Here is a 27,175-nt window from a genome sequence, read left to right as displayed (position 1 = left end):
GACACAGAAATCCTGGACTTGATTCAAGATGATGATGAAACTAACTACAGAGTGTGAGTGAATCTGATTGGTCCAGTTTTTTCACATTTGAACAACACGAAAAGTAAAGAAATTATTTTTGACTTTAAGACTGGCAGCTGCACTGTTGATACTGAGTATACCTGGAGAAGCTATTGAAGTTGTAGAGGACTATATAGACTTAGGAACAATAATAGATGCCAAATTGCCCTGGAATTCAAACAGACGCTAACTATAGGAACGTATTTGCAGCGTTTTTACTTCATGCGCAAACTGAGACAGTGAACTGTTCCATCCTCTGTGGAGAGCAGTCCAACCTTCTGCTTCACTGCCTGGGGTTTTTGGCACATGCTGGATTTCCAAAGGGACAAATAAATCTATCTATCGAACAATGCAAGGATCAATGATCAGGAGAAAAATCTTCATGAATACATTCAGTGAAAGTTCTGTAAAGAAGCAGTGTCAGAGTCAACGGTTCTTTCCTTTTATTTTAATGTATTTTGATATTGTCTTCATTTATAAATAAATGTATTCATATAATAGTTTTATTTGTGATGTGAGAGATTTCTTTGTATTTTCATTCATTTTTATTTTGCAGATGGAGATAAATTATTCTCGCTTCATTCATCCAATACTATAAAGTTTGGATATCACTTGATCCAAAAGATGCACCACCTGAAGGGTGCGGCCAGAGGGCGCTGTTGACCAGCAGGTGTGAACCAATCAGGGTGTAAGAGGGGGGGGGGGGGGAGGGGGGGGGGCTTGGTGCAACAAGATGGGACTGGTAGGTCACAGATGGGCGGAGCCAGAGAGAGGAGGAACCTGTTTGTGTGACTTGGACTCACCCCTTCAGGACCAGAACAGAAAAAACAGGATGAGTGGATCTGGACTTCACTGCAGGTAAAACTCTTTTGTCTTCAAACTTTCTTTTAACTTTAGAAACTGAGTTCTCTGTTCGTTAAACCCACAGTATGGGTGGGGACTCTATAATCATATAGGGTGAAAGTCTGTTGTGTGTTGTTGGCTTGAATGCGTTTAGCTCTACAGAAATTAACTCTCGCAGGTTTCGTGTGTTGAAAAGTCTGAAAAATGTTAAATAACGAATAAGGATAAAAGTTTAAAACTTTTCTTACAGCAGTAGTTTGGTTTACACTGGTTCCAGAACTTTGTATGGACACACAACAAGTATTTATTTCCTTGTGAACTACAAACACTGTACTATGAAGAGCACATTACAACATCTGTACAATCAGTGCCCTACAGAATTTAAAGACGCATTCTGTACACACACTTTAAAGAAACACGATTCAGACTCTTTTCACAAAAACTGATTGTGTAGATTGAATGTAGGTCAGGAGGAGATCATGGAGGTTGAAGGTCTTTGGGTTCCTGATGGTCTCTGAGGAGGTTCCAGGATTACTTGAGGGACTTTTCTGCTAAAGAGCATGAAGCATCAGGACTATTCCCATGGTAACCTGCAGTTTAATGAGCACGGGAACAAGATCTTTGATGCTGACCGTCGGCTGACAGCCAATGGCAGAGGAGGATTTGCTGTGCGTTCTCTGAATGTTCCTCTGTGGTTTTTTTGAACACTCTTGTTGAAAAACAGTGGCTGTTGGGTTTATGATGTCATTCGACACCCTGTGGGCAGCAGAGGCAGCCTCTCCTTTAAACTCTTCCTCTCTTCTGATTGGTCGATGGGGCGTGTCCTGCCACAGGCGCCTGACCTCGGTTTGATGATTGACAGTTCAGTTTATTTTTTCACACACTTCAGTCCTGCGGCCGAACAGTGTGTGTGTTTGTGTGTGTGTGTGTGTGTGTGTGTGTGTTACATACCAGCCTGGTGGTGTGGGTGTGGCAGAGAAAAACAGAGAGAGAAAGAGAGGGGGGGGGGCAGCATTCCAGCATATCAGATCTGCAACACACCTGAAACACACCTGGATCAGATGTGTGTGACTCAGAGCCACTCTTAAAGGGCCAGTCACTAATATTGTTTCAGTCAGTGTTTGTCATCTGATCAGAAACTTCAGGTTCCACCTCTGACGACTCAAGCAGCAGTGGACATTATCAGATCATAGTTATTGATCAGTTATAGGTGATAGATCAGTGTGGGAGAAATATTCAGAACAGACACACAAAGACAGGAAACACACACACACTGTGATGTCACTGAGGGGTGGAGTCCACACAGCCTTGTGGGGGGTGTTTTGCAGCAGACAGGAAGAGCAGACACTTCCCTTTGTAAATAGAAAGGTCGGAGATCTGCCTCCTGCTATTGTGTGTGTGTGTGTGTGTGTGTGTGTGTACTTGTACATCTATCTTTGTGAAGACCACTTAGAGAGTGAGCACATTTTTGTGACTAACCTTCAGTTACAGACAATGCATTGCCAACACTCATTGGCTATGCATTGTCAATGAGTGTTCTCATATAGGAGGTATTAGTGTGTGTGTGTGTGTGTGTGTGTGTGTGTGTGTGTGTGTGTGTGTGTGTGTGTGTGTGTGTGTGTGTGTGTGTGTGTGAGATGCCTTGCTCAGAGGCTCCTGGACAACATGTATCAGCTTTACCACTGAACATGTGACTGTTTGTCCTTTTGTCAATTTCTGGCCTCCTAGTAAAATGTCTGGAAACTTCACAGTGAGCGAGTAGAAGTGTTGATGAGGTTTCTAACACGTGACGAACGTGATGAATACAAATATCTTAGGATGAATAAGAGGAGCCGTACACGTAGACAATTGACCAGAACATGTCCCTGCTCCGTCTCTTGTGCTTCCATATGGCTTCTCACTGTGCTGCTGGACGAGGAACCACAATGCTGCAGCTTTCTTCCTCTGGTCTTCATCTCCGTGCACGACGTGTAGCTGCTCTTTGCTCTTTCTGCTCACCTGTATCTCGCTTTCAACTCTTGGTGGATTTTTCTGATAATCCCAAATACCTCAATGCTGAGTAAGTGATGTTGTCTCCCGCCATCTTGGATATGTACATAAACACTGCAGTTTCCGCAGCTGGATTTTAACATCATGTCCCGCGCCCCCTGCCTCCTGCTCTTCCCACTTGCGCCACCCCCTGGCTGACTATCAAAACAGCAACATATACTGCGGAGGATTTGTTGCTGTTGCGAATGCGTCTGGGAAAACTACAGGTAAACTCTGTGGCCAGTCCTCCAGCTTTAGCTCGAGGTCGTGTCTAAAAGTGTTGGGGAGAATGCTGCTTATCCCCTTCAGAAAACAGTGGAGAGCAACTTCAGCAACAGAGTCATTCAACCACACTGTGAGAAGGAACGATACAGGAGATTGCTCCTGCTTGGTGATATCAGGATATAAAATGTATCTGCCTCTGTTAGATCTGTGGAAACTGAATTGGACTTAACAACAGCCACCTGCTGTTGTGGCCTGGAGGGAGAATTATTAAATGCTATTTGTTTGCATCATTTATTAGAAACAAGTAGTGTATTTGTTTGTCAGGTGTGTTTTGTTAATGAAGTTTACTATTTGTAAACCACATTGTTTGTACATGAATGGTAGTATTTTTGTAAAACATGTTTTATTTTGTAAAATTTTGTCTTGAATTTAGCCCCATAAGCATGAGTTTGAAGTTACTCTTGTGATACAGGACGTCCCTCCACTGCTGGAGTTGTGTCAAGATCTTTCACATGTAGAGAAAGTCTTTAACCTTCTGTGAAAAGACGAGTCGGGATCAGTCTGACTTGTTCTGACATGAAGGAGAAACACATAACTCTCATTCCTCTTTCGGGTTCTGTGTTCTCACTGACTCTTATTTATTCTGACTTTACGAGTGAAACAGATAAATACGTTTGTTTTGTTAACGTCAACAATAACCCCCCCCCCCCATGCACATGCAAGTTAGTCATGGAGTTCCACAAGGTTCTGTCCTTGGACCGATACTCTTCACCTTATACTATATGCTCCCTTAGACAACATCATGAGAAAGCTCCACAGACTCTTCCATTGTTACGCAGACGACACCCAGCTGTACATTTCTATGAAGCCTGATGAATCTAATCACTTAGTTCAACTTCAGGAACGTCTCAAGAACATCAAGGCCTGGATGAGCCAGAACTTCTTACTTCTAATTCAGACTGAGGTCGTTGTAATTGACCCTCAACATCTCAGAGAATCACTGTCTGAACAGAGTCACCTTGGTGTCAGTTTGTCCTCCAGCTCCACTGTGAGGAACCTTGAGTTATGTTTGACCAGGACATTTGACCAACACATAAAACAAGTCTCTAGGACAGCTTTCTTCCACCTGCACAATATTAAGAACATTAGAAACATCCTGTCTCCTGCTGAGAAACTAGTCCACGCATTTGTTCTCTAGACTAGATTACTGTGACTCTTTATTTTCAGGACGTCACAGGAAGTCTGTGAAAAGTCTCCAGTTGGTCCAAAGTGCTGCAGCAGAGTGCTGACAGGAAGTAGAAGGGGAGATCTTATTACTCCTGTCTTCTCTACATCAGCTCCCTGTAAAATCCAGAATATCAAGATCCTGCTCCTCACATTTAAAACCTTAACAATCAAACCCTTCATACGTCAAAGACCTGATAACACCATGTCATCCAGAAAGATCATTTCACTACCAAAACACAGGTTCTCCTGTGGTTCTAGAGTCTGTAAGAGGAGAACAGGAGGTAGAACCTTCAGCTACCAGGCTCCTCTCCTGTGGAACCAGCTCCCACTCTGGGTTCTAGAGTCAGACACCATCTCTGCTGATTTCTGATTCTGAGGACGGGGAGAGAGAGGAGAGAGAGACTATGGGAGGAATAGAAACTTGTTATTTTATTGTTTAGTTATTGGCATGTATTAAAATAAACAAATGAGTTGGGGGGGCAGAGAGACAGAGAGAAGGAGAGAAGTGTTCAGTGCATGATGGGAGTTCCCCCAGCAGTCTAGACCTATAGCAGCAGAGGTTCTGTCCTTGGACCGATTTATCACAAATATTGCACATGATGTATTGCACGTTGGATTGTATTTCACATGGTGATGATTTAGGTAGATTATCTAGCAGCATTTAGTAATGTAACGGCTGATGGGTAAAAACTATTTCTTAGTCTGTTTGTCCTGCTTTTATGGATCTGAAGCAGGCAGACGTTCAAACAGTCCATGTCCGTGGTGTGAGGGGTCCTGAAGGATCCTTGCAGCGTTCTTGAGGCAACGGGAGCTGTGTAGTTCTTCAAGTGGCAGAAGAAGACCTCCAAGTATCCGCTGGGCAGCACGTATGACCCTCTGGAGCTCTTTCCTCTGTGCTGCTGTGTAGCTGGAGACTGATGCACAGAGACAGTAGGTCAGGACGCTCTCTACTGTGCAGCGATAGAAGGACACCAGAAGTTTCTCAGAGATGTTGTTCCTCCTGAGAACCCTCAGACAGTAGAGTCTCTTCTGGGCCTTCTTCACCAGCTCCGCAGTGTGCAGTCCAAGGATCAGGTCATCGCTGATGTTTACCCCAAGGAATTGGAAGTCCAAGACCCTCTCCACACAGACCTCGTTGATGTGTAGTGGCCGGATTTTGTGTGTCTTTTTCCTGAAGTCGACAACAAGCTCCTTGGTCTTAGTTGTGTTCAGGAGCAGGTTGTTGTTTCGACACCACGCTGACAGTTGCTCCACCTCATCCCTGTAGACCAGCCTTTCTCAAAGTGTGGTCCGTGGACCACTGGTGGTCCGTGAGCAACCCCTAGTGGTCTGCAAGGGGACAAGTAACAAATCATGTTTCAAATTTTAAATGTCACTGTTTTAATGTCAATGTTTCTCAAACTGCCTGCAAATCAACTAGTATGTAAAATAAAATAAAAAATATAGCTTCGAATTTAAAATGGATCGGGTCCCAGGATGATGGTGTAACGCCAGAGGCGTCGTCAAAGCAGACCCAGCCGCAAACTCGACATGAACATGAAAAATCCACCGCAAAGGTGAAACAAAAATACCACATCGACTACATACTGTAGCGTTCTGGTGTGACAGACGAGACGTCAGTTCTCTTTATCTCCACTTTATTTTCTATAACTTAAACAGATTACTGTCGGCCATGACCACGCCAAAAGAACATTCTGAACCTCACCCCCAACACTTCCTCATTCACGTCCCAACCTGTTGACAACCGGCCAATGGGGAACCAGCCATGCCATCCCACCCCACCATTGCTCCAAACGGCCACGTGCCCATTCAATGATGTGGGAAAACACAGTGCTTCAGCAACAACGACACTAAACAGCTGAACACAACACGATAACAGTGACAACAGGGAACAACACGAAACTATCAGTCCATTACAATACATTTTGGGGCGATTTTGAGTAAGGTGGGCGTGAGTGTTTTTTTATGGGTTAAGTGGTCCTTGGTCTGAAAAAGTTTGAGAAACACTGCTGTAGGCGGACTCATCCTCCCCAGAAATGAGCCCCACTACTGTGGTGTCGTCAGCAAACTTGACGATGGTGTGAGCCAGTACAGGGGCTGATGGCTGTGGAGAGACGGGGACACACTCTGTAGCCTCAGTTCATTGGTTTTGTTGACTAGGGATCTGGCATTGGTGAGGAAAATACTGGGAAGCGATGGTTTAGCGGGCTGCCTCCGTAGCCCTGCAGCCTCACTTTTGCTTCCTCTCCCTTCACCGTCTCCGTCGCCTGCTCATGGGGATGTCAATCAATGGGGAGCCGGGACTCCTAGCCATGTCTGCCTGGATGTCGTGGAAACGGAGAAAATCTGTTGTTACGCTTCTCTCGTTACTAAAACTGATCTTGAGAAGTTTGTGCCGGCTGTAGATGTTGTTTGCCCAGCAGAACGTAGATGACACAACAAACAATACTAACGTACACTTCCATGCCATAACCAGGATTGAACCTTTGAGTTGTTGGTCAGTGTTGGGACGGATACCAGCCGAAGTGAACTTGTGTCCATTCCAGAATGTGGACGGATAAATGTTCTGGTTCACATCAGCTCAGTTGTCACAATGTCACTGACACAAGGCTATAGTCTGGATTAATCAACTCAGGTTTATTAAATCCTGTCTCCAGTCAGATAGTGTTAACTTGTGTTCATGTCATCAGCTTCACTGATACTGTGAATGTTTGATTCCTGTCTTCTTCACCACCGCAACATCTTCTAATGAATCCGCCCTGATCACAATGTACTCTCTTTAAGGGGGCTCCTGATGAGGTGTGACCTTTGACCCCTCGTCGTCAGAGTCACCTGCCCAACTACCTGAGGGGGTGTGGTCTGAGGAGCCAAAGGTCATTACCATGGCAGCGACCTCTGTGCTTGGCAGAGGTTAGTTCTTTTAAAATTGTTTTTTAAACTTTTAGACACAACAGTAGTGATGTTAGTTAAAGGTTCAGTGTGTAGAATTTAGTGACATCTAGTGTTGAAGTGTCATGTTGCAGCTGAACACCCCTCACCCCTCCCCCTCTCCTTCCAAACATGAAAAAGAACCTGTGTCAGCTTCAGTTGTCATAAAAACTCTAAAGGTTTTAGTTTGTTCAGTCTGGACTAATGTAAAAAACATGGCAGTCTCCGTAGAGAGAGTCCCCTCCATGTAAATATAAAGTATTTAAATATAAAGGGCCCATTCTAGGGTAAAGAAAACAAATGTACAATTAAGATTAAACACACTGGTTAAAACATCACCAGGATTATGTCATATTCAATTTCTGCCAATAGATCCCTTTCACCTAAATCTTACGCACTGGACCTTTAAAGGTTGAGGCGTTCTTTTCATAACATTACAGTCTAACCTTATATAGAAAATAAACCTTTAAAGGTGCAGTGTGTAAGATTCAGGTGAAAGGAATCTATTGGCAGAAATTTAATATAGAATAATCCTCATGATGTTTTTGTTTCATCTAAATTGTACAAATTGTAGTTTTCTTTACCCCAGAAATGGCCCTTTATAAATAAATACTTTAGATTTTCTTCAGGAAAGGACCCTCTCTACGGAGGCAGCCATGTTTTTTACAAGAGTCCAGATAGTAATAGTCCAGATAAAATAGTAATGTTAGTAGTATTTAAAGTAGCATAGTAATGTTAGCAGCACCAGCATGAGTTAGCATTAGCATTAATGCCTATTGATTCACACTGTTCTTCATTATTCTGATCCTCTGATCTGGACAATTTTTTTTCAGGGCTAGGTCTGGTCCTTGTAGAGTTTGAGTATGAGTACCAGGGTCGGGACGGGTTGTTGGTCTCCATCAAACCCAATGAGCGATATGTACTGCTAGCAAAGACCAATGACCACTGGTGGCAAGTTCGGCGTGACAGCAGCTCTAAGCCCTTTTACATTCCTGCCAAGTACGTCAAGGAGCTGCCAGCAGATTTCCCCTCCCCCTTGGATTTTGATGATCCAACCAATCCTGAGCCAGTGTTGGTTCCTGTGGCTGCACCAGTCCCAGTGCCCATTCCTGTTCCAAAGACTCTAGAGGAACCTGATGGGAACAGAATCAAACAAGGGGATGAGGTGACGATCCGACTCAAACTAGATGTATCTACTGGGTACCGTAAGACAGAGAACCGCATGTCGACATTTGGTGTCCCGTTGGACTTTCATGAACTGCCGCACCTGGTTCAGACCAGCAACCCTCCTGCTGGTCCTGCAGAGACTGCGATTGCAACAACCAGCAGGAATACATACATCACAGATGGTGGTCTGAACAAAAAACAGCCCCACCTGCTGGGGTGCCTGGATGACCACAAGGACTCTGTCAAACCTCGAGTTCCCACCTTCAGTCCAGCAGACCCGCTCTCTGTATCACGACCCCAGAGCCAACCCATACCGGTAGAGATGCCAGTGGTCCCTGTGGTCCCCGTAGTCCCCCCCAATAACAATATTCAAAGCACATCTTCACTGTCTGAAAGTTTCCCTGACAACCAGGATGCCCTGGTGGAGCCAGAGGAGGAGGCGGCAGAGGACGAGATGAGCGTGGAGGAGAGCAGCAAGGAGGAGGAGGATTTACTGAAGGTGCAAGATTCAAACCACATTTACGAGTCCATCCAAGACCTAAACCTGGACCTGGAGTCTCTGGTTGGAAAAAAAGTGAGTCCTGGACCTGGACCTGAACTTGCACCTGCCCCACCTCCCACACAGGTAAGACCCCTGAGATGCTAGATCTTAAACAGGACAGGATGTTAGACTCTGGTGTTGGACAGTCCAACCTTAAGGTTCTACAGGCTCTGATTGTTTAAAGTTTTTTTTTTTTTTCCTGAGGCAGTCTGCTCTGATTAGACTTATCTGAAAGGTCAAAGGTTAACTTCACTGTGGCCCTGTTATCTATTGGTTTCTGGTTGGTGGAGACAAATGATAGGGTTAGACATGGTGACATAGTGATACCAGAGTTCAAACTACAAAAATAATCTCCATGCAAACAAAGCAAGCTGGTAAATTTGTTCACATGGTCATCAGCAGATCTTGTTTTAATCTCGTCTAATTTGCCCGTCTCAGAACAGCAGCTATGTGTTTGCCTGCTGATGTCACAGCAGGATGTGATGAGGTCAGCAGGATGTAGTGATGTCACAGCTGGCAGGATGTATTCTTGGTAGGACAGGAAACTGTGAGAGGACAATGCTGCAGCGACCCCTGCAGGACAAGACTATCTGACACCTATGTGTGTGTGTCTGTATGCGCTGTATGTATGTCTATCTATAGTTATGAGGCCATATTTGGTTAAATACCATTGCTGTGAGGACATTTGTCTAGTCCTCACAAACTGAAAGGGCTGTTGGAGGTTTTGGTGTTAGGGTTAAAACTAGGTTTGGGTTAGAGTTAGGTTTAGGGTTAGGGAATGTATTATGTCAATGAGTGTCCTCACAACTATTGAGAGACATGTGTGAACTGGTCTGACTGGTTTGGCCCAGACTCGGTCATGTCTCATGTTTCAGCTTCTCTCCGTGCACTGTAAAAAATCCATTTGGAAAACGAATGAAATAACAAAAACAATAAGAATGATAGGTTTTTTTTAAGTTTTACAGTTGGTCACCAGTCACAGAAACCATTGATTAGTGGCAGTTTCAGATAAAGTGAAGTGAATGAATGAAGTGTGAGAGCTTTGAGACATTGACACCTGTCCCCCCAAACGGTGTGTGTGTGTGTGTGTGTGTGTGTGTGTGTGTGTGTGTTTGTTTGTGAATATTGAAGCAGGTTTTGTGATCATTTAAGTCTCCAGCCCGACAGGTAATAAGGGGTGGGGCTACAAAGGGATCTTCAGGGAGACAACATGACGCAGCTTCAGTCTCAGTTTGACACAATAACTTCCTGACCATAATATCACAGAGGCATTATGGGTAAGTCCACAGGTCCTGAACTCAACCATCAGCATGAAACGCTGATCTGTGGTCAGCTGAGGGGACAGGAATTCTGTTTTAGTTGTAGAACTGTTGGGTTTGACCTCTGACCTCTGTCAAATATTCTGAGAAGACACCTGATCATGGTGTAATGTGGTCTGTCCTGTGTGATGTTCAGGGACAACCTGAAGTCACATGGCTCAGTTTGAATTTCGCCTGAGTCATCACAGATGTAAAATTATTTTATCACGTTGATGTCATCTGCGTTTGATCAGCTGACACTGAGCATCATTGTGTCCTTGTAAACTTAGAGTGAGTTGATATATCTTCATCAGGCTCCTCCTCCTCATAGTACGACTTGTTTCTACAGAGCAGACATGTCTGTGCGTCAGCTGAGGCCACTATAGCTTCTGTGAGGGTTTGTTGTAACATGTAACTTCACCACTAGATGTCATTAAATCCTTTGCACTGAACCCGTAACTGTAGCTCTCTCTCTTCACAGGACCACAGCTCGCTCAGCCATAACTCACCCATCTATGCAAACATCTCTGTGAAGAAAACATCTCACGACTCTCACGACCTCCTTATTCCACCACCTCCAACCGAGCCCGCCCCCTTTCCCACAGGCCACACCCCTTCTTCTTCAGTCTCTTCCTCTGACATAATAAGACCCGCCTCCCCCATTAGCCCGCAGGATGAGTGGCAGGTGAGGCGACCTCAGTCTGTGGTTAAGACACTAATACTTTTTTTTAATTCGATTAAAATATTTGATTTTACGTATCAGTGTGTGGTTAATTCTCATAGTTTTTGTATCTGACCGTGTTTTATCTTGTTTTATGAGGAAGTCATGTGGTTCATATTTTCCTTCCTCTTCATCCTGAACCTTTAACATCGCTCATCAGATTTGATTTCACACTTTAACTTTCAGTTGAATTGAGGTGATTAAAGTTTCATCACATGTCACCTGAGCTGTTCAGGTCCAGTTACAGCGCAGGTGACACTTCGCTGCTTTGCTGAAAGACACTTCAACACAACTCACACAGTTTTAGCTTCAGGTCATTTTTAATAGTATGACGTTTAGTGTCTGGTCACGGGAACGTTTAAAAGAGAGAAAATGGAAAGAAGTAAATTGTTTTCAATTTCTGAAAAATAAAGACTAAAATACATTTATCAGAAGTTTTTTTTCAATATTAACAAATAAACTTAAACACAGTAGAAATATTCAAATTCAAAGATTTTTATTGTCATTATACTCAGGTATATTGACATTGTAACGCGATTGCACCTGAATGCCGCAGTAGCTGATTGGTTTCTTTGCTCAGGTTCACACGGACAACGACAGCGGGAAGATGTTTTATTTCCATCCTGTGACGAGACAAACGACCTGGACCGACCCCAACAGCTCCACAGCACCCCCTGCTGCACTGGCCTCCCCTTCACAGCTGCTCTCCCCCGCTTCCTCTCAGGTACAGTCACCTGTTCATTCGTAGAGTGGATATCAATCACTACTGGTTCCATGGGTGTTAGTGAATGTCTAGTTAGATCTAGTTAGGCGAAGTAAAGTTTAGTTAGTTAAAGAGAAGTCTAGTTAGGTGATGTAGAGTCTAGATAGGTAAAGTACAATCTAGTTAGTTGAAGAGAAGTCTAGATAGATGAATTAAAGTCTAGATAGGTTTAGTTAGCTGAAGAGAAGTCTAGTGAGGTGAAGTAAACTCTAGTTATTTAAAGAGAAGTCTAGATAGATGAATTAAAGTCTAGATAGGTTTAGTTAGCTGAAGAGAAGTCTAGTTAGTTGAAGAGAAGTCTAGTGAGGTTTAGTTATGTCTAGATAGCTGAAGTCAAGTCAGTTGAGGTGAGCAGAGCTGTGTCCTCTCTACTAAGATGGTTTCTCTCAGGGTTCTTGTTGTTGGGAGCAGCTACTGGACGAAGCCTCTGGGAGATTTTACTACTTCAACCTAACCACACGAGCCACATCCTGGACTGCACCTGAGCCACTCTCCCCCTCCTCCCCCCTGTGGTCGCCAAGCAACAGGAAGCATGACGACAGCCCGGTATGATGCCGATAAGACGCCAGAATAAAACTAATAACAATAAAGTTCGAGCAGACCACTCTATCTAATCCTCTCTATTGCCCTCTGGTGGCTGGCTGCAGTATAGGTCATAAACCTTCTCCATGTTAGCAGATGGGACATGGACTAAACAAAAAAATTAAAGTAGACGTCAAAAAACATTACATTACATTTGATTTAGCTGACACTTTTATCCAGAGCAACTTACAAGAAACGGATGCAGCCACTAATAACCAGTAAGTAATCAGTGAAGAGAGCCGAGGAGTGTGAGTGAACTTCAGTCGAGCTGCTGCATTCTGGACGAGCTGCAGCGGTCGGATAGCACTAGCAGGTAGACCAGCCAGGAGGAAGGTGCAGTAGTCTAGACGTGAGATGACCAGAGCCTGGACCAGAACCTTCGGAGAGAGAAGGGGACGTGTTCTCCTGTTGTGCAGCATGTATCTACACGAGCGGGTTGTTGCAGTAATGTTGGCAGTAAGGGTCAGTTGACTGTGGAGTGTCACACCCAGGTTCTGAGCAGTCTGGGTGGGGGCTACCACAGAATTGCTTAAAGTAATAGTAGGGGAGAGACGGGAAGGAAAAGAAGTTTGGTCTTGTCAAGGTAAATTTTTTTCAGTTGGTGTGCAGACACCCAGATCCTGAAGGGAGGAAATAAGGATGTGGTGGTTCACTGTGTCAAATGCAGCAGGAAGGTCTAGAAGGATGAGGACAGAGGAGAGAGAGGCTGCTAGCAGTGTGAAGTTGCACAGAGACAGCATTAGGGCAGTCACAGCCTTGAAACCAGACTGGTGAAATAAATGTTTGTCAAAGATGTTTCTGTCATTTCAGCTCGTTCTTCTCTCTCTGATGTTTGTTCATGTTTCTGATCAGTTTGGTTTGAATCAGTTATTTGATGATATAAAAACAGGCTGAGACGTGATGATTGACAACTGAGGCTGACTCAGAATTGGCCAAGAGCATGTATGGGTGGGACCTTGATACGCAGACTCTGACTGCAAATTATTTCATCACCACAAGAGGGCAGCGTTTCTGAAGGAAGTTTAGATGTGACGTAAACTTTATTTCCTTTGAACCAAAGAACAAACTCTCTTGTTTCTTTCATTAAACTTCAGCCTCCACTGCCAGAGGAAGATTATCCTTTAGAGGGAGCTAACGACACTGCGTTTACAACGGTACACGCACACACACACACACACACGCACACACACACCCACAGACACACACTCACACACACATTTCATCTGTAGTTTGTCAATTTTTTTCAAGAATCCTCAGCAGCCCGCGGGTCTAATTCCTAGGGTTCAGATGGAGTTGAAAGTTGGAAACTCCTCGGAGTGGAAGCTGCAGGAGGTAATCAATCAATCAATAGATCGATCAGGTCACGCTCTGGATCTTTCTCTGATGAATCCAATGATTCATTGATGGTTTCAGCCCCCAAGGAGGACGGGAAATGGAGTTTCTGAGGAGGGAACGACTCTGCAGGTCAGCAGCTGGAGACACAGTGTGGCCGAAGACGTGAGTGACTCAAATGTAGAAAATAACAAACTGGCGAATCATTGACTGAATCAATAATTTCATCAATGACTGAATTTGTGTTTTGCTTGATGTGTTTCAGACGTTTGCTCTCGGTCACAGGAGAAACATCTCTGACGTCACTGAGGTGTCGAATAGAAGACTTTCACCCGACAGTTCACAAGTAATCACACCTGTCTCCACACCTGTCTCACACCTGTCTCACACCTGTCTCCACATCTGTCTCACACCTGTCTCCACACCTGTCTCACACCTGTCTCCACACCTGTCTCCACACCTGTCTCCACACCTGTCTCATTTATTCATTTATTGTGTCATTAACACCTTGTGATGTCATCCTGTTCTTCCTCATCAAGTTCTCTGATAGGCACAGACTGAAGAGGAATCTGTCCATTCGGAGCACAGACTCCCACCAGCTGCATGTAGGTCCTGGGCCCTGATTGGCCACTGGGTGCTGGGTGTCTGTGGGGTTGTCTCTGTCAAAACTATTCTGAGACAAAGGTTGACTGTGGCGGTTCTCCTGTTGGTTCTCATGCTGGTGGTTCTCCTGGTGGAATGTTCTGAGAAACTAGTCTCGTCCACTTATTATTCATAGATCATAGTTGAATGGTTGTTGCTATGCTACCAGCGTGGTTTTCAAAATGAATTCTCATGAATCTTGGTTCAGACACTGACCTTGTTGATCCTCTGTCTTTTCCTTTGGTGCCACCAGCAGGTCAGAATGTTATCTCTTCAAATCTGAAGAAGTTAGTGGTGGAATCTGATTCTGGTTTGAGCTTTAAAATGTTATCTAACTCTTGAGACCAAACAATGCTGGATTCAGGGATCCTACAACTGACTGATGTAAAGACCTCAGACAGGATCAGATCAGGAACCAACTGTGATCCTGTCGATAGAACTCGAAAACTGCAGGAACCTCAAACCAGATACTGCAGAGACCACATACTGACGTCAACATCTTGGATCAGGACTGACAAAATCAAGAACAAGAATGAATAATTCAGACTTTGAGTCTGACAGTCGATCTGTTTTCAGCAGACAAAGCACTTCATAAAGTCTACGTAGGATCTAGGGAGTTTCTCCTGGTCTCTGAAAGGCAACTAGAGGAGCTTATTTGAGTTCTTTAGGAGACTTTAGTATTAAATTTCGGTGGATCGTGGTTTTAGGGCGTCCATGTGGAGGATCTTGGTTTGGAGGGTACATGGGCCCTTTGTCGGGTCACTGAGGAGGTTTTACTAGTCCACCACTAGATTCTAAGGCTCCATGAGGATTATATGTGGGTCCTGGAAAGGTTTGTGTTTTTAAGGGGAGGATATACTGGTCAACACAAGATTCCAAAAGAGAGAGAGGCTATGGAAGGAAGAAACCACAAAGTAAGTGACATGTAGAAAAATAGATAAATGTGGAAGCAGAGAGAGAGATAGAAGTGCTCAGTGAATAATGGGAGTTCTCCCTCAGTGCATGATGGGAGTTCCCCCAGCAGTCTAGACCTATAGCAGCATAACTAAGTGATGGTTCAGGACCTGATCCAGAACTATAGACTTTATCAAAGAGGAACATTTTAACTTTAAATGTAGAGATGGTGTCTGACTCTAGAACCCAGAGTGGGAGCTGGTTCCACAGGAGAGGAGCCTGGTAGCTGAAGGTTCTACCTCCTGTTCTGCTCTTACAGACTCTAGAACCCAGAGTGGGAGCTGGTTCCACAGGAGAGGAGCCTGGTAGCTGAAGGTTCTACCTCCTGTTCTCCTCTTACTGACTCTAGAACCACAGGAGAACCTGTGTTTTGGTAGTGAACTGATCTTTCTGGATGACATGGTGTTATCAGCTCTTTGACGTATGAAGGTTTGATTGTTAAGGTTTAAATGTGAGGAGCAGGATCTTGATATTCTGGATTTTACAGGGAGCCGATGTAGAGAAGACAGGAGTAATAAGATCTCTCCTTCTACTTCCTGTCAGCACTCTGCTGCAGCACTTTGGACCAACTGGAGACTTTTCTCAGACTTCCTGTGACGTCCTGAAAATAAAGAGTTAATCTAGTCTAGAAAACAAATGGACGAGTTTCTCAGCTTCCTTCTGAGACAGGATGTTCTAATGTTCCTAATATTGTGCAGGTGGAAGAAAGCTGTCCTAGAGACTTGTTTTGTATGTATATTACTGAAGGGGTCCTGGGAGATTCTAGGTATACTAGAGAACAATTACTGACTTCACTTGGGATCCACACACACACACACATACACACACACTCTGAAGTCTCATTTCAACACTGACCTGTCATGTGTCTATAGGGCCATCTGCTGGAGAAAGCAGGAATCATCAATAAGACCAAAGTAGTCGATAACGGCAAAAGGATCAGGTGAGAACAGAAGAGCAGAACTCTGAGCCTCAGTCTGTCTGTGACGTCTTCACTCTGTAGAACTGCAGGAAGGATTTTATGGTTGAAAGCAGATTTAGAAATGTTATTTACTTCTCTTTAGATCTACTTTAACATCAGGGTGATATTTAGTTTGCAGCTGACTGTCTTGTTGTTGGACAGGAAGAACTGGAGTCAGTCCTGGACCGTACTGCATGGTGGGATCCTCACCTTCCACAGAGACCCCAAGTCTGCTCCGACTGGGAACGCTGTAAGAACCAGTTTCACACCTGAACACTCACTGGATTTCACACATGTCATCATGCAGGTTTGAGATTCAGCAGCGATGATGTCACTTTATGAGTCACATGATGCATTAGGTTCACATGTACAACTCCTGAACTTCCCATGACCCTTATAGACTCTGAGGCAGGGGGTCATAATTGATCTGACGCCCTCTTCAGGTTCTCATATGTCATGTATTGAAAACTCCTGAAGATTTGTCTGTTCATCTCTGAGCAACGAAGTTTCCAAAGGCTGGATCCACCTCAGGGCCGACCTATCCCAGGATTCATTGCGCTTTTGTTAACAAACCTTTTTCAAAGGGATAATGATGAGACATAAATATATTGTTTTAAATGTATCAACTAAGCCGACGTTCTGTTTTCCAGAGTAAAGCGTCACAGATTGTTCCAGAGTACACGGTGGACCTGAGAGGTTCTTCAGTCAGCTGGGCCGCCAAAGACAAGTCCTCAAAGAAGAACGTTCTAGAGGTTACCATCTGTTGGACCGCCACATATTCATTACCATGGTCACAGTTTGTCCCAGACGCTCTGTGTCTCTGTTACCATAGTTACATCAGCATGACCATAGTGTTTGTGGTTTTTGTTTGTGTTTGTTTAAAGCTGAAGACTCGACAGGGTTGTGAGTTCCTGATGCAGTACGACACCGAGAGCATCATCAGTGACTGGCTCAAAGTCATCCAGGACGCCGTCAGACAACTGGTACACAACACACAGATGACACACAAACGACACATACACAACACACAGACGACACATACACAACACATTCACGACACACAGACTACGACACATGGACATGAAATGAGACAACACACACACGGCACAGAGACAACACACGGATGACACACAAACGACACATACACAACACACAGACGACACATACACGACACACAGACTACGACACACGGACATGAAATGAGACAACACACACGACACACAGACAACTGGTACACAACACACGACGACACCACATGACACACAGACATGAAACGACACCACAAAGATAACACACAGACAGACACACACACTACACAACACGCAGATACCACAGGAAGACACACACACACTACACAACAGAAACCGACAAAACACAACAACATTTTATCAGGAACGCAATGTTGTGACGGAGGATGAGCGTCAGACACAACAGAACACAAACACAATATATCCTAACACTCACAGAAGAAGTGGTGTAATGACATCTAGGATCTGATCTGATTCAGGATATCGATGTGGTGACGGAGGACGAGGACGACACAGCGTCGGACAGAGAGGACAAAGAGCGCAGGAGGACGTGTGAGTTGACTTCACTTTCAAACTTTTTGAGAATTTGATCAACAGAAAAATAATCTTGTCACGACAACAGGAAACAAACAAAACAACAAACGTCCAAGACAATTCAAATGTTCATCAACCAATCAGATTCATTGATATTGACCCTGGGTGTTTTTCTTGATTTCAGCCACCAGGGGTTCGTCAGGTGTCGACTCGGAGCAGAGACGAGTTCGGACCAAACTCAGACGCTTCCTCCAGCGGCGGCCGACGCTGCAAAGCGTCAAAGAGAAAGGATACATCAGAGGTGTTAAACAAACATATAGAACACATGTTCCATCACGTACTGTTTGTCTGTAACGTTCTCTCTCTGGTTCAGATAATGTGTTCGGATGTCACCTGGACACACTGTGTCACAGAGAGCACACAACCATCCCCACATTTGTACAGAAGTGTATCAGAGCGGTAGAGCGGAGAGGTGCACACACTCACACACTCACACACACACACACACACACACACACACATAGACAAACATAAACATTTACATGTCACAAGATATTTACTCAGTAAACCTGTGTGTCTCTCTGTGTGTGTGTGTGTCTCTCTGTGTGTGTGTGTGTGTGTGTTTCTCTGTGTGTGTGTGTGTGTGTGTGTGTGTGTCTCTCTGTGTGTGTGTGTGTCTCTCTCTGTGTGTCTGTGTGTTTCTCTGTGTGTGTGTTTGTGTGTGTGTGTGTGTGTGTGTGTGTGTGTGTGTTTGTCTGTGTGTGTGTGTGTGTGTGTGTGTCTGTGTGTGTGTGTGTGTTTGTCTGTGTGTCTGTGTGTGTGTTTCTGTGTGTGTGTGTGTTTGTCTCTCTGTGTGTGTATGTGTGTGTGTGTGTGTGTGTGTCTGTGTGTGTGTTTCTGTGTGTGTGTGTGTGTCTGTGTGTGTGTGTGTGTGTGTGTGTTTGTCTCTCTGTGTGTGTATGTGTGTGTGTGTGTGTGTCTGTGTGTGTGTGTTTGTCTGTGTGTGTGTGTGTTTGTCTCTGTGTGTCTGTGTGTGTGTGTTTGTCTGTGTGTGTGTGTGTTTGTCTCTGTGTGTCTGTGTGTGTGTGTGTGTGTGTGTGTGTGTGTGTGTTTGTCTCTGTGTGTGTGTGTGTGTGTGTCAGGTCTGGACGTTGATGGTATCTACAGAGTCAGTGGAAACTTGGCTGTGATCCAGAAATTACGACATAAAGCTGATCATGGTAATAAATGTCAGTCTGTTGTTTCCCATGATGCATCGTGCTGACTTGTCTGAACATTAACCACTAGGAGGCGTCTTCATTTCTGATGATATGAGTTGTGTCTTTGTAAATAAATCACCAGTAATCAGTTATATTTCACTCATGTTTTTCCTTTGATTCATCCAAACTCCTCGTTGAAGATTATCCTGAAGTAGAAAGTTTTAGAGTGAGGAGTTGAATCCGTTTGTTCTCGTCTCTGCAGAGGAGCAGCTGGACCTGGATGACGGACTGTGGCAGGAGATCCACGTGATCACCGGAGCTCTGAAACTTTTCTTGAGAGAGCTTCCAGAGCCGCTGTTTCCCTTCAGCTGCTTCGACAAGTTCATCGCTGCCATCCGTCAGTACTGCATACACCACACATTATACACAATGCAAATGTGACACAAACCTTTAAACCACAGAAAATTGAGGCTATTTGTTAAAATCATTCACAGGGACACAAATTGTATTTTTCTTCCTCTGCACCGGACACACCTAGTGGCTGGCCAGAGGTATAACATTTTCCGGTTGTCCATCCATCCCTCTGAACATGATGTCTCTCAAAGGTCAACGACCTCATAGATAGAAACTGCTCTGATTGGTTGAGACAAATAAGCACAAGGAGGTGATTCTAGTTTTTATATTTAAGTCAATAATGACTTGGGTTTGACACGTGGAGAATTGTAGAGTGGGAAGAAGATACAGTAGATGGCAGGAATGCACCTTGACATTGGTTGCCATCTGCCAATAAACTGAACAATGGAGAAGAAGAAGAAGACTTCAACATCTGTCCGTTTGTAGCAAACATTTAATTGATAGTTTTGTCAACGGACAAACATTTGGTCTTGAAACGCACGGAACAAGTTCTGCAGGTTCTTGAAGATTTATGACTCCTCACATCTCCAGACACAAACTCAGTTCAGAAGAAATGTAATTACATTTCGAGAGGGGCAGCCCTGTTCCTCCAAGTACATATGCAGAGAGCAACAGTCAGGTGTAGGGAGTCTTCTCAGGTTAAGAGCCTGATCAAAAAACAATAACTACAAAACCAAAAATTAGAGGGGTGGAGCCTATAGAGCAGCAGGAGGCGGGACCTGATGTATAAATTGTTTACAGCTCGTCCACACCGGCGTCGGCCCTTATCACCAAAACACCAAAACATCTGGAATCTCCTCGTCTTTCAAAGTTGACGTCTTCTACGTGTACGGGTCATCCTCTTCATCCTGAGAAATTTGTGTCCTTCCAGTTTCACGTCTGTCACCTCAGAGACACGCCCACTCGCTCACTGGGAAGGTTCCAAATGTTTTCACACATGGACTCACTCTGACATTTTACACATGTTTTACATTTGTTCTCACATACAGAACCTGCAGAACATGTGAGGAACATTTCAGGAACATGTCAGTTCCTGTGTGAAAACATCTCATTGACAAAAAAGTGTTTTCAGCTTCGTTCACTGAGACCACATCATGAGTAACGATCATCTGGAGTTTGGCCTGCAGCACCTTACTTTACTTTACTTACTTGTTAGCTACAGCTGCTGAGTTGAACCTGTCGTCATGTGAACACAGTTCTGTGTTTGTTTCCATGCAGAAGTTGCAGACCACAATCTGAGAGTGTCCTACATGAAGGACCTGGTTCGATCGCTGCCTTTGCCAAATCATGACACCATGGAGCTGCTGTTCAAACACCTGCGCAAGTGAGTTCAGCCTGAAGCCGAACCAGGCAGAGAAGCAGGACTGGTTTCATTCTCATGTTTATAATAAATGTTTATCAAGCAGTTTCACGTCTGAGGCCTCACAGCACCTTCAGCTTTAAGTGTCTCAGTTTAATTTCACAAAAACTGTTAATCCAGGATCAGACGAGACACCATGTCACCCTGAAAAATGTCTGATCCAACAAATGTGGAATGTTTAGCACAAAGATGTATTCTTCTCTCTCGTGTTGTTTTAGACTCACATTAGCTGAAGAAATCATGTTTTTATTCAGTAAATCTCAAGTTTCTTTTTTTTATTCTCTCTTGAACTCATTTGTCCATGTTGCGTTTGGGTAATTTTTAAACAGATCCTTTTTGTATCTAACCAATGTTGATTTTAGTTTACTGATGACTGTCTTCATTTGTTCTATGTGTAGTTCACTAACTGCACAATTATTAGAGCCAGACATGAGAAACAAATGAGAGGAGGAAGATTTGTTTTATTAAGACTCAGCACCAGTGACACCCTTCCACCAGAGGCATCATGTTTTCAGTTTGTCCATCTCATTCTTATGAACATGATATCCCAAGAAAACCTTGAGGGAATTTCTTTAAATGTGGTCGAAATGTTCACTTGGACTCACAGATGAACTTCTTAGATTTCAGAGCTCAAAGGTCACAGTGACCATAATGAGTGTAAATGAAATATATGTGACTGAAACTGCTCTGATCAGTGAAGACAAACGATCATAAAGTGATAAATTGACTATTTTCACAGTGGTTTTGATTGAACAGATGTTTTACATGGTTGAAATATGGACGGTTTTCTAACACTTGTTCACGTCATCAATTTAAAATCTGTGAATCGTCAGTCCACTAACATTGTTCCACAATAACACTAAGGGTGTGATGTCATGGGCGTGATGTGATGATCTCAGAACTTACACTGAACCTCTCTCTCCAGGGTGACCGAGCACAAAGACTGCAACAGGATGTCGGTTCAAAGTGTTGCCATTGTGTTTGGACCCACGTTGCTCCGCCCTCAGACTGAGTCGCCCAACATGACGATCCACATGGTTTTCCAGAGCCAGATTGTGGAGCTCATGCTCAATGAGTTCCAGTTCATCTTCTCCCAGACGTAGGAGGATCCTCCTGTTGAATTTCCAAGAACCATTAGATAACCTCTTGGGGGCGCCAGAGCACATTGAGAAATGCCAATAATCTTCTGAAGTGACAGAGAAGCTCCTTTTACTTTGTGCCTCAACACCTCCTGTCACATGGTGCCTTTCTAAGCAAAGTCAGACTCTTCTAGAAAACTCTGTGTACATAAACATCATCATCTTGCTCTATCAAGATCATGCTGCCACATTCTGACCCTCTCAAAGCTCTGTGACTTACATAATACAGGTACAACCTGATAAGACCCTGCATCAGTTTGGAACCAGCTTTGCTTCTCGTTCAAAGACCAAACGGCTAATTAAAAACTACAAATATCTCACTTTAAAACAAAAGATCCACATTTTTCTAGAACTTTGTAGAACTTGTAGAACACCCTCTCCTCTTTTTTTACAGAACCTGAAACATGGGACATGTTGCTTAACCACTGCACAGTAACAATTTCAGAGGAAACATCTAGAACCTTGTATTGTTGTGAAACCTTCATGAGAAGCGACAGATCAAACTGAACCATGGTTCTGTTCGTTTGCAGAGTGAAAACACTTTTTGGGATAATTTTGACTTTTGGACCAATCACAGGAAGTAGAGACAGCATTAAACAATAGAAGAAGAAAAAGATTAAGAAGCAGCTACAGTCTTCACCTCCGACAATATAATGTTTGAACCACAAGGACGTTTATTTGGTGGAGTACTGTAATACTGTAGTACTGTGGTTCAGTGGACTACTGTAGTACTGCGGCACTGTAGTACTATAGAGTACTGTGCCGGAAGGTGCTGATGCTGCTAGTAATACCATCACAATGCTACCATGGCAACTTAATGAAGCTTTATTCATTTTCTCCATTCAAACAGAAAGACTACTGCCCCCCCCACCTGACAACACACTCACGTCAGACTCGTCTTCAAACCAATCAGAGTCAAGTATAGGGAGATGACGCCCACGTAGGTGATGACGACAGGATGTGCATATGTCAGACAAAATTCTTTAGTCCCTAAATGAATGTGAAACTAAAACTAACAGATCAAATGAAACTATGAACAAATATGAAGCTTCAGAACTTGAGACACAAACTCTCATCCTCTGCCTTTAAAAAGTTCTGTTTACATGAACTTGGATGAACCCTGGACAGAGATTTGAAGAAAAAACTGTCAAACTGTCTCCTGGTTGTGTTTTGTCTCCATTGATTGAAATGTCTCATGAGCTTTAAACAAAGAAACATCTCTCTCAGATAAAGACCTGAATTTTCTCTCATTGTGAACATGAACAGGTGTTTTCATGTGTGATGCTATGTATCCATGGATACCATCAAACAGTTTCCCCCGGGAACATCTCATCAGCTGGACGTCAGAAGTCTTGTTTCTTCTCCATCTTTATTTTTAATCTGACATCTGATTTTTGGAAAATGTCATCACTGACAGGAGGTGGACTCTGGTCTGCCAGTTGCAATGACAATAGTTCAAAGTTAAACATTTTCCACAGTTTTGAAATGACATCCTGTGCATGATGAGTTTGATTTCAATTATTGTGATGATGAATTCATGAGGTGAAATAATCCAGAAGAATTTGTTTCCAGTTTATAATGTTCAGAAGAAAAGTGATTCTCATCTCCTAAGATGTTATTTCAGATGGAATAATTAACATATTATAAGACAACAAAAATTGAAATCATAAAAGTTCATCTTGTGCTGTCACCATGATTATAATGAAGTCTGGAACAATAATGAAATTACCAAAGCCCATGATGAGTATTTTTCCTTCACCTCACACTGTGACAAACATTACATTGATTCATTCTTAAGAATCTTCTATCCAAAGTGAAAAATCGGTTCTTTCAGTCAAAATATGGACAATATATGGAGTCTCAGTGAAATAACAACTCACGAGTTCTGGTAAAATAAATTAATATTTTTTACATAAAATTTTCATTGTTTTAAACACTGGATAAAAAATGTTACTCTAGATGTGACAGTGTGGTTTTTTTGAGAGTCCTCACATGACGAGATATTATGTTATCACGGTTTAACCTGAAAATGTACAAACTGCTTCCTGTCTTTGTGCTAAGCTAGGCTAAATGTACCCTGGATTTATCTGGACAAGACTGACACTGAAAAAAGTGACATCCATCGTCTCACCAGTGTGTTAAAGTGTTTCTGTAAATCTAAATGAGGGCTTTTGGAAAGTTCTGAGGACCCAGGTTGTTTCCATGAGGGAATATACACAGAGCCACCGGGTTCTAATGAAACATTTAAGGATGAATGTGCTGTGACGACACATCTGCATAATGCTGTATGATAGTGTTGAGTTAATATGTATTAAAGATGCAGAACAAATGTTTGATTACGTCTGATGTAAATATTCATTCATCTCAATATTCAACTGCTGAAGATTAATTCATGTTCAATCTCCTTCTGTGTGGAAACTCTGTATAGAATAAAGTAGAATAGAATAGAACTTTATCAAATAATATAGAATAGCCTAGAATAGAATTGAATAGACACGTATAGAATAGAACTTTATCGAACAATATAGAATAGCATAGAATAGAATTGAATAGACACGTATAGAATAGAACTTTATCGAACAATATAGAATAGTATAGAATAGAATTGAATAGACACATATAGAATAGAATAATATAGAATAGGATTGAATAGAATATAACTGTATAGAATAGAGTTGTATAGTACAGTAATGACATCAAATAGAAAATAATTTTATTGAATAGAATTATATTGAATAGAAGGAATGATGTTGCAGATCTCAAACAAAGGGTTCCATGTTGTTGTAGCACAGTCCGGGCAGCAGGTGGTGGTGTCAGCTGATGCCGTTCATCCTCCGTCCATCGGCGGCAGCACCGAGCGCAGGCCTGCCCTGCTGCCCGTTGTCATAGAGATGGTTTGTTATTTCTGACGCCCGAAGAGAGAAAACACATAAAGGGCGCGAGCAACTAAAGAAACCAGGTGAGACTCCTTTCTTACCACTAAGGATCAAAGGTTCAAAGGCTTTATTGTCATATGCAGAAATAAAGAAGTTATCAAAGCAATGAAATGATAAAATGCTTGGTGCTGTCAACTCGAATAAGAAAGCTAGAAACTACATATATATATATTTTAGATAGATAGATATTTCAACATAAATAAAAGGTATAGGAGATAAATAACAGCTATGGTAGATAAGGTGATTTAGGTGTGCTAAAAGTCAGTATCAGTGCATAATTATTACAGTTTGGGCAAAAACTCAACAAGGTGCATAATGTTCACTGTGTGCAAATTGTTCAATGTGCAAAAAGTTGCATTAAGTCCTGTTGGTTATGTGTGGAGGGTGGGAGGGGGAGGGGCATGGGCAGTGGCTTGGAGATGTCAGTCAGTCTTGTGGGTAGAATCTGTCCTCGAGCCTTGAGGTCCTGCAGTTCACACTCCGATACTGCAGAAGGAGTCCTGGTGGCAACTTGAATTTCCTGAGCCTCCTCAGGAAGTACAGCCTCCGCTAACCCTAACCCTCTGCACTCTGGTTGAATGTGAAATCCCAGTGCACTTGTATTTTGTATTTGGTATTTGGTCTAGTATCGTATCCCCTACAAATTCAGGGACAGACCTCTCCTCCTTTTCTTCTGGTACTGCATAAATAATGAGATTATTTCTACAATTATTCCTTATTATGCTTGCATCTTTCATCTTGAAGCAGGCTGATTCCAGGTCTGCTCTCCAGGATTGTGCATCTGTTCCTCACATTTTGGCCCTGCAGCTCTTGCTAAACTTTGTTTTTAAACCTACAAGATCTTCTTATATAGTTTTCTTTTCTTATAGCAATGTGTTTAGTTTAGCCTTGTTAACTTCTCCAGTTGTGGTTTGCTTGTCGACAACATTTTTCTTGTGTTTAGCGATCTCGGGCCCATCCCAGTTTTGTTTTATTCATTTTCTTGTCAATCTCCTTTGCGGCCTCTCTCCATTCATACTTACGTTAGATTAAGTTGGATGTTATTTTAATATTTATAGGAGGTACTTTCCAAACTGACTTTGAGGAGCTCACCACTACTCGTCCATCTTGTTATAATGCCACCCAGAACTCCTAAGAAGTTTCCTCTGCTTTCTACTTTATTTCTAAAACAGCACGTGTCTGTAATGTTGTCCAGAAACAAAAACAGAACCTGTCCGATTCAGGTCGGGCTTGGTTAGTTTTCTTTTGGGCTCGGAACCGAACCGCCCAAGCAATGCTCAAATATGTGTGTGTGTGTATGTATGGATGGATGTCCTCTTCTTTGTTCAAATTATTGTCGGGTGGCAACAGACATCAAGCTGCATTACCGCCATTTACTGTGTTCTTCTTCTTCTGTCATCTGTATGTATATACAGATGACAGAATTTATGCACCTTACATGTGAAACTGTCCCATTAAATGCAAACAGGTTTATCTAAAGCTGTTTTCCTGTGTGACATCATCAGATGATGGCCATGTCAGAGCGTGATGTCATCGACTTCTCTGCACTGGAGCAAGAGCTGCAAGCGGTGGTGGAGTCTGAGCGGAGATACCAACGAGAGAACGAAGCTAAACTGAGGGCCGTCAGCCAGAGAGTTGCCTCCTACCAGGAGTTCAGGTAAATGCAGGGGCTGGGAAACTACTGCACCTTTTTAAAGTACTCCTGGAATATTCTGATTAATTGGACCCCAATCCTGGATCATCTTTAGAAAACTCAGATTTAAATATTATCCTAGAAATTCCCTTAAAAGAATAGTTCACAGACAAATTTAAATTTCACCACTATGTCATATTCAACTTAAAATGGTGTGAGTTTCGAGTTTTGGTGAACTATCCCTTTAAGGATCTTTGAAATGTCATGAAGTTAAGGTCATTACGATAACTTCCAGGGTGTGTTACAAGTTTCCTGGTGCTCCTTCAGAAAATTCTTCAGGTCCTTGAGTTCTGGAGGTATTTTGCAAGGGTCCTTGGGTACTTGTTGAAATGTCTTTGATGCAGTCCCAGGATGTTTGAAACCCTGTTTTTGTTTCTGTCAGAGACCTGGTACTGACCTGTCACCTGAAACCTCTGGAGAAGAAAGACAAACACGGAGCTCCACGGAAACAGCCCTGGAACCCTGTTGCCCCGAGCAACAACTGATGTCGCCATAGAAATGAGGAACACATAAACCAGCTTGAATTTTTCTTTTTTACCGTATCCTTGTTTTTTTTAGTTGTTTCCATGGTGCAGGTGCAGATGGTTCATTGTTGCAATTCAA

The 27,175-nt window shown here is 43.1% G+C and overlaps 2 protein-coding genes across 6 annotated transcripts; both read left to right on the top strand.

Moving 5' to 3' along the window:
* Positions 1 to 786: 786 nt before the first annotated feature.
* Positions 787 to 24,277, top strand: arhgap27l (Rho GTPase activating protein 27, like). Of its 2 annotated transcripts, XM_069525431.1 has the most exons (22): positions 787 to 918; positions 7,168 to 7,293; positions 8,145 to 9,103; positions 10,799 to 11,002; positions 11,619 to 11,762; positions 12,192 to 12,347; positions 13,478 to 13,537; positions 13,632 to 13,715; positions 13,797 to 13,880; positions 13,981 to 14,061; positions 14,255 to 14,320; positions 16,184 to 16,251; positions 16,432 to 16,519; positions 16,920 to 17,021; positions 17,154 to 17,252; positions 17,777 to 17,849; positions 18,016 to 18,132; positions 18,205 to 18,303; positions 18,974 to 19,051; positions 19,293 to 19,427; positions 20,663 to 20,768; positions 21,730 to 24,277. In XM_069525431.1, the coding sequence occupies exons 2-22, from the start codon at positions 7,266 to 7,268 to the stop codon at positions 21,905 to 21,907; spliced, it is 3,009 nt and encodes a 1,002-aa protein (XP_069381532.1). In that variant the 5' UTR covers positions 787 to 918; positions 7,168 to 7,265; the 3' UTR covers positions 21,908 to 24,277. The 2 variants fall into 2 exon arrangements, with proteins under 2 accessions (XP_069381532.1, XP_069381533.1); XM_069525432.1 differs by lacking the exon at positions 14,255 to 14,320.
* Positions 24,278 to 24,785: 508 nt separating this feature from the next.
* Positions 24,786 to 27,158, top strand: ccdc103 (coiled-coil domain containing 103). Of its 4 annotated transcripts, none has more exons than XM_020111407.2 (3): positions 24,786 to 24,902; positions 26,385 to 26,536; positions 26,955 to 27,158. In XM_020111407.2, the coding sequence occupies exons 2-3, from the start codon at positions 26,385 to 26,387 to the stop codon at positions 27,055 to 27,057; spliced, it is 255 nt and encodes an 84-aa protein (XP_019966966.1). In that variant the 5' UTR covers positions 24,786 to 24,902; the 3' UTR covers positions 27,058 to 27,158. The 4 variants fall into 4 exon arrangements, with proteins under 4 accessions (XP_019966966.1, XP_069381551.1, XP_069381552.1 ...); XM_069525450.1 differs by lacking the exon at positions 24,786 to 24,902 and adding an exon at positions 24,971 to 25,085; XM_069525451.1 differs by lacking the exon at positions 24,786 to 24,902 and adding an exon at positions 25,028 to 25,139.
* The last annotated feature ends 17 nt before the right edge of the window (positions 27,159 to 27,175 follow it).

This window comes from Paralichthys olivaceus, chromosome 5 (assembly GCF_024713975.1).
Source record: "Paralichthys olivaceus isolate ysfri-2021 chromosome 5, ASM2471397v2, whole genome shotgun sequence".
In the NCBI taxonomy this organism is placed as follows: Eukaryota; Metazoa; Chordata; class Actinopteri; order Pleuronectiformes; family Paralichthyidae; genus Paralichthys; species Paralichthys olivaceus.
Note: the sequence above shows the minus strand (reverse complement) of the source record. Positions and strands in the feature narration are given on the sequence as shown.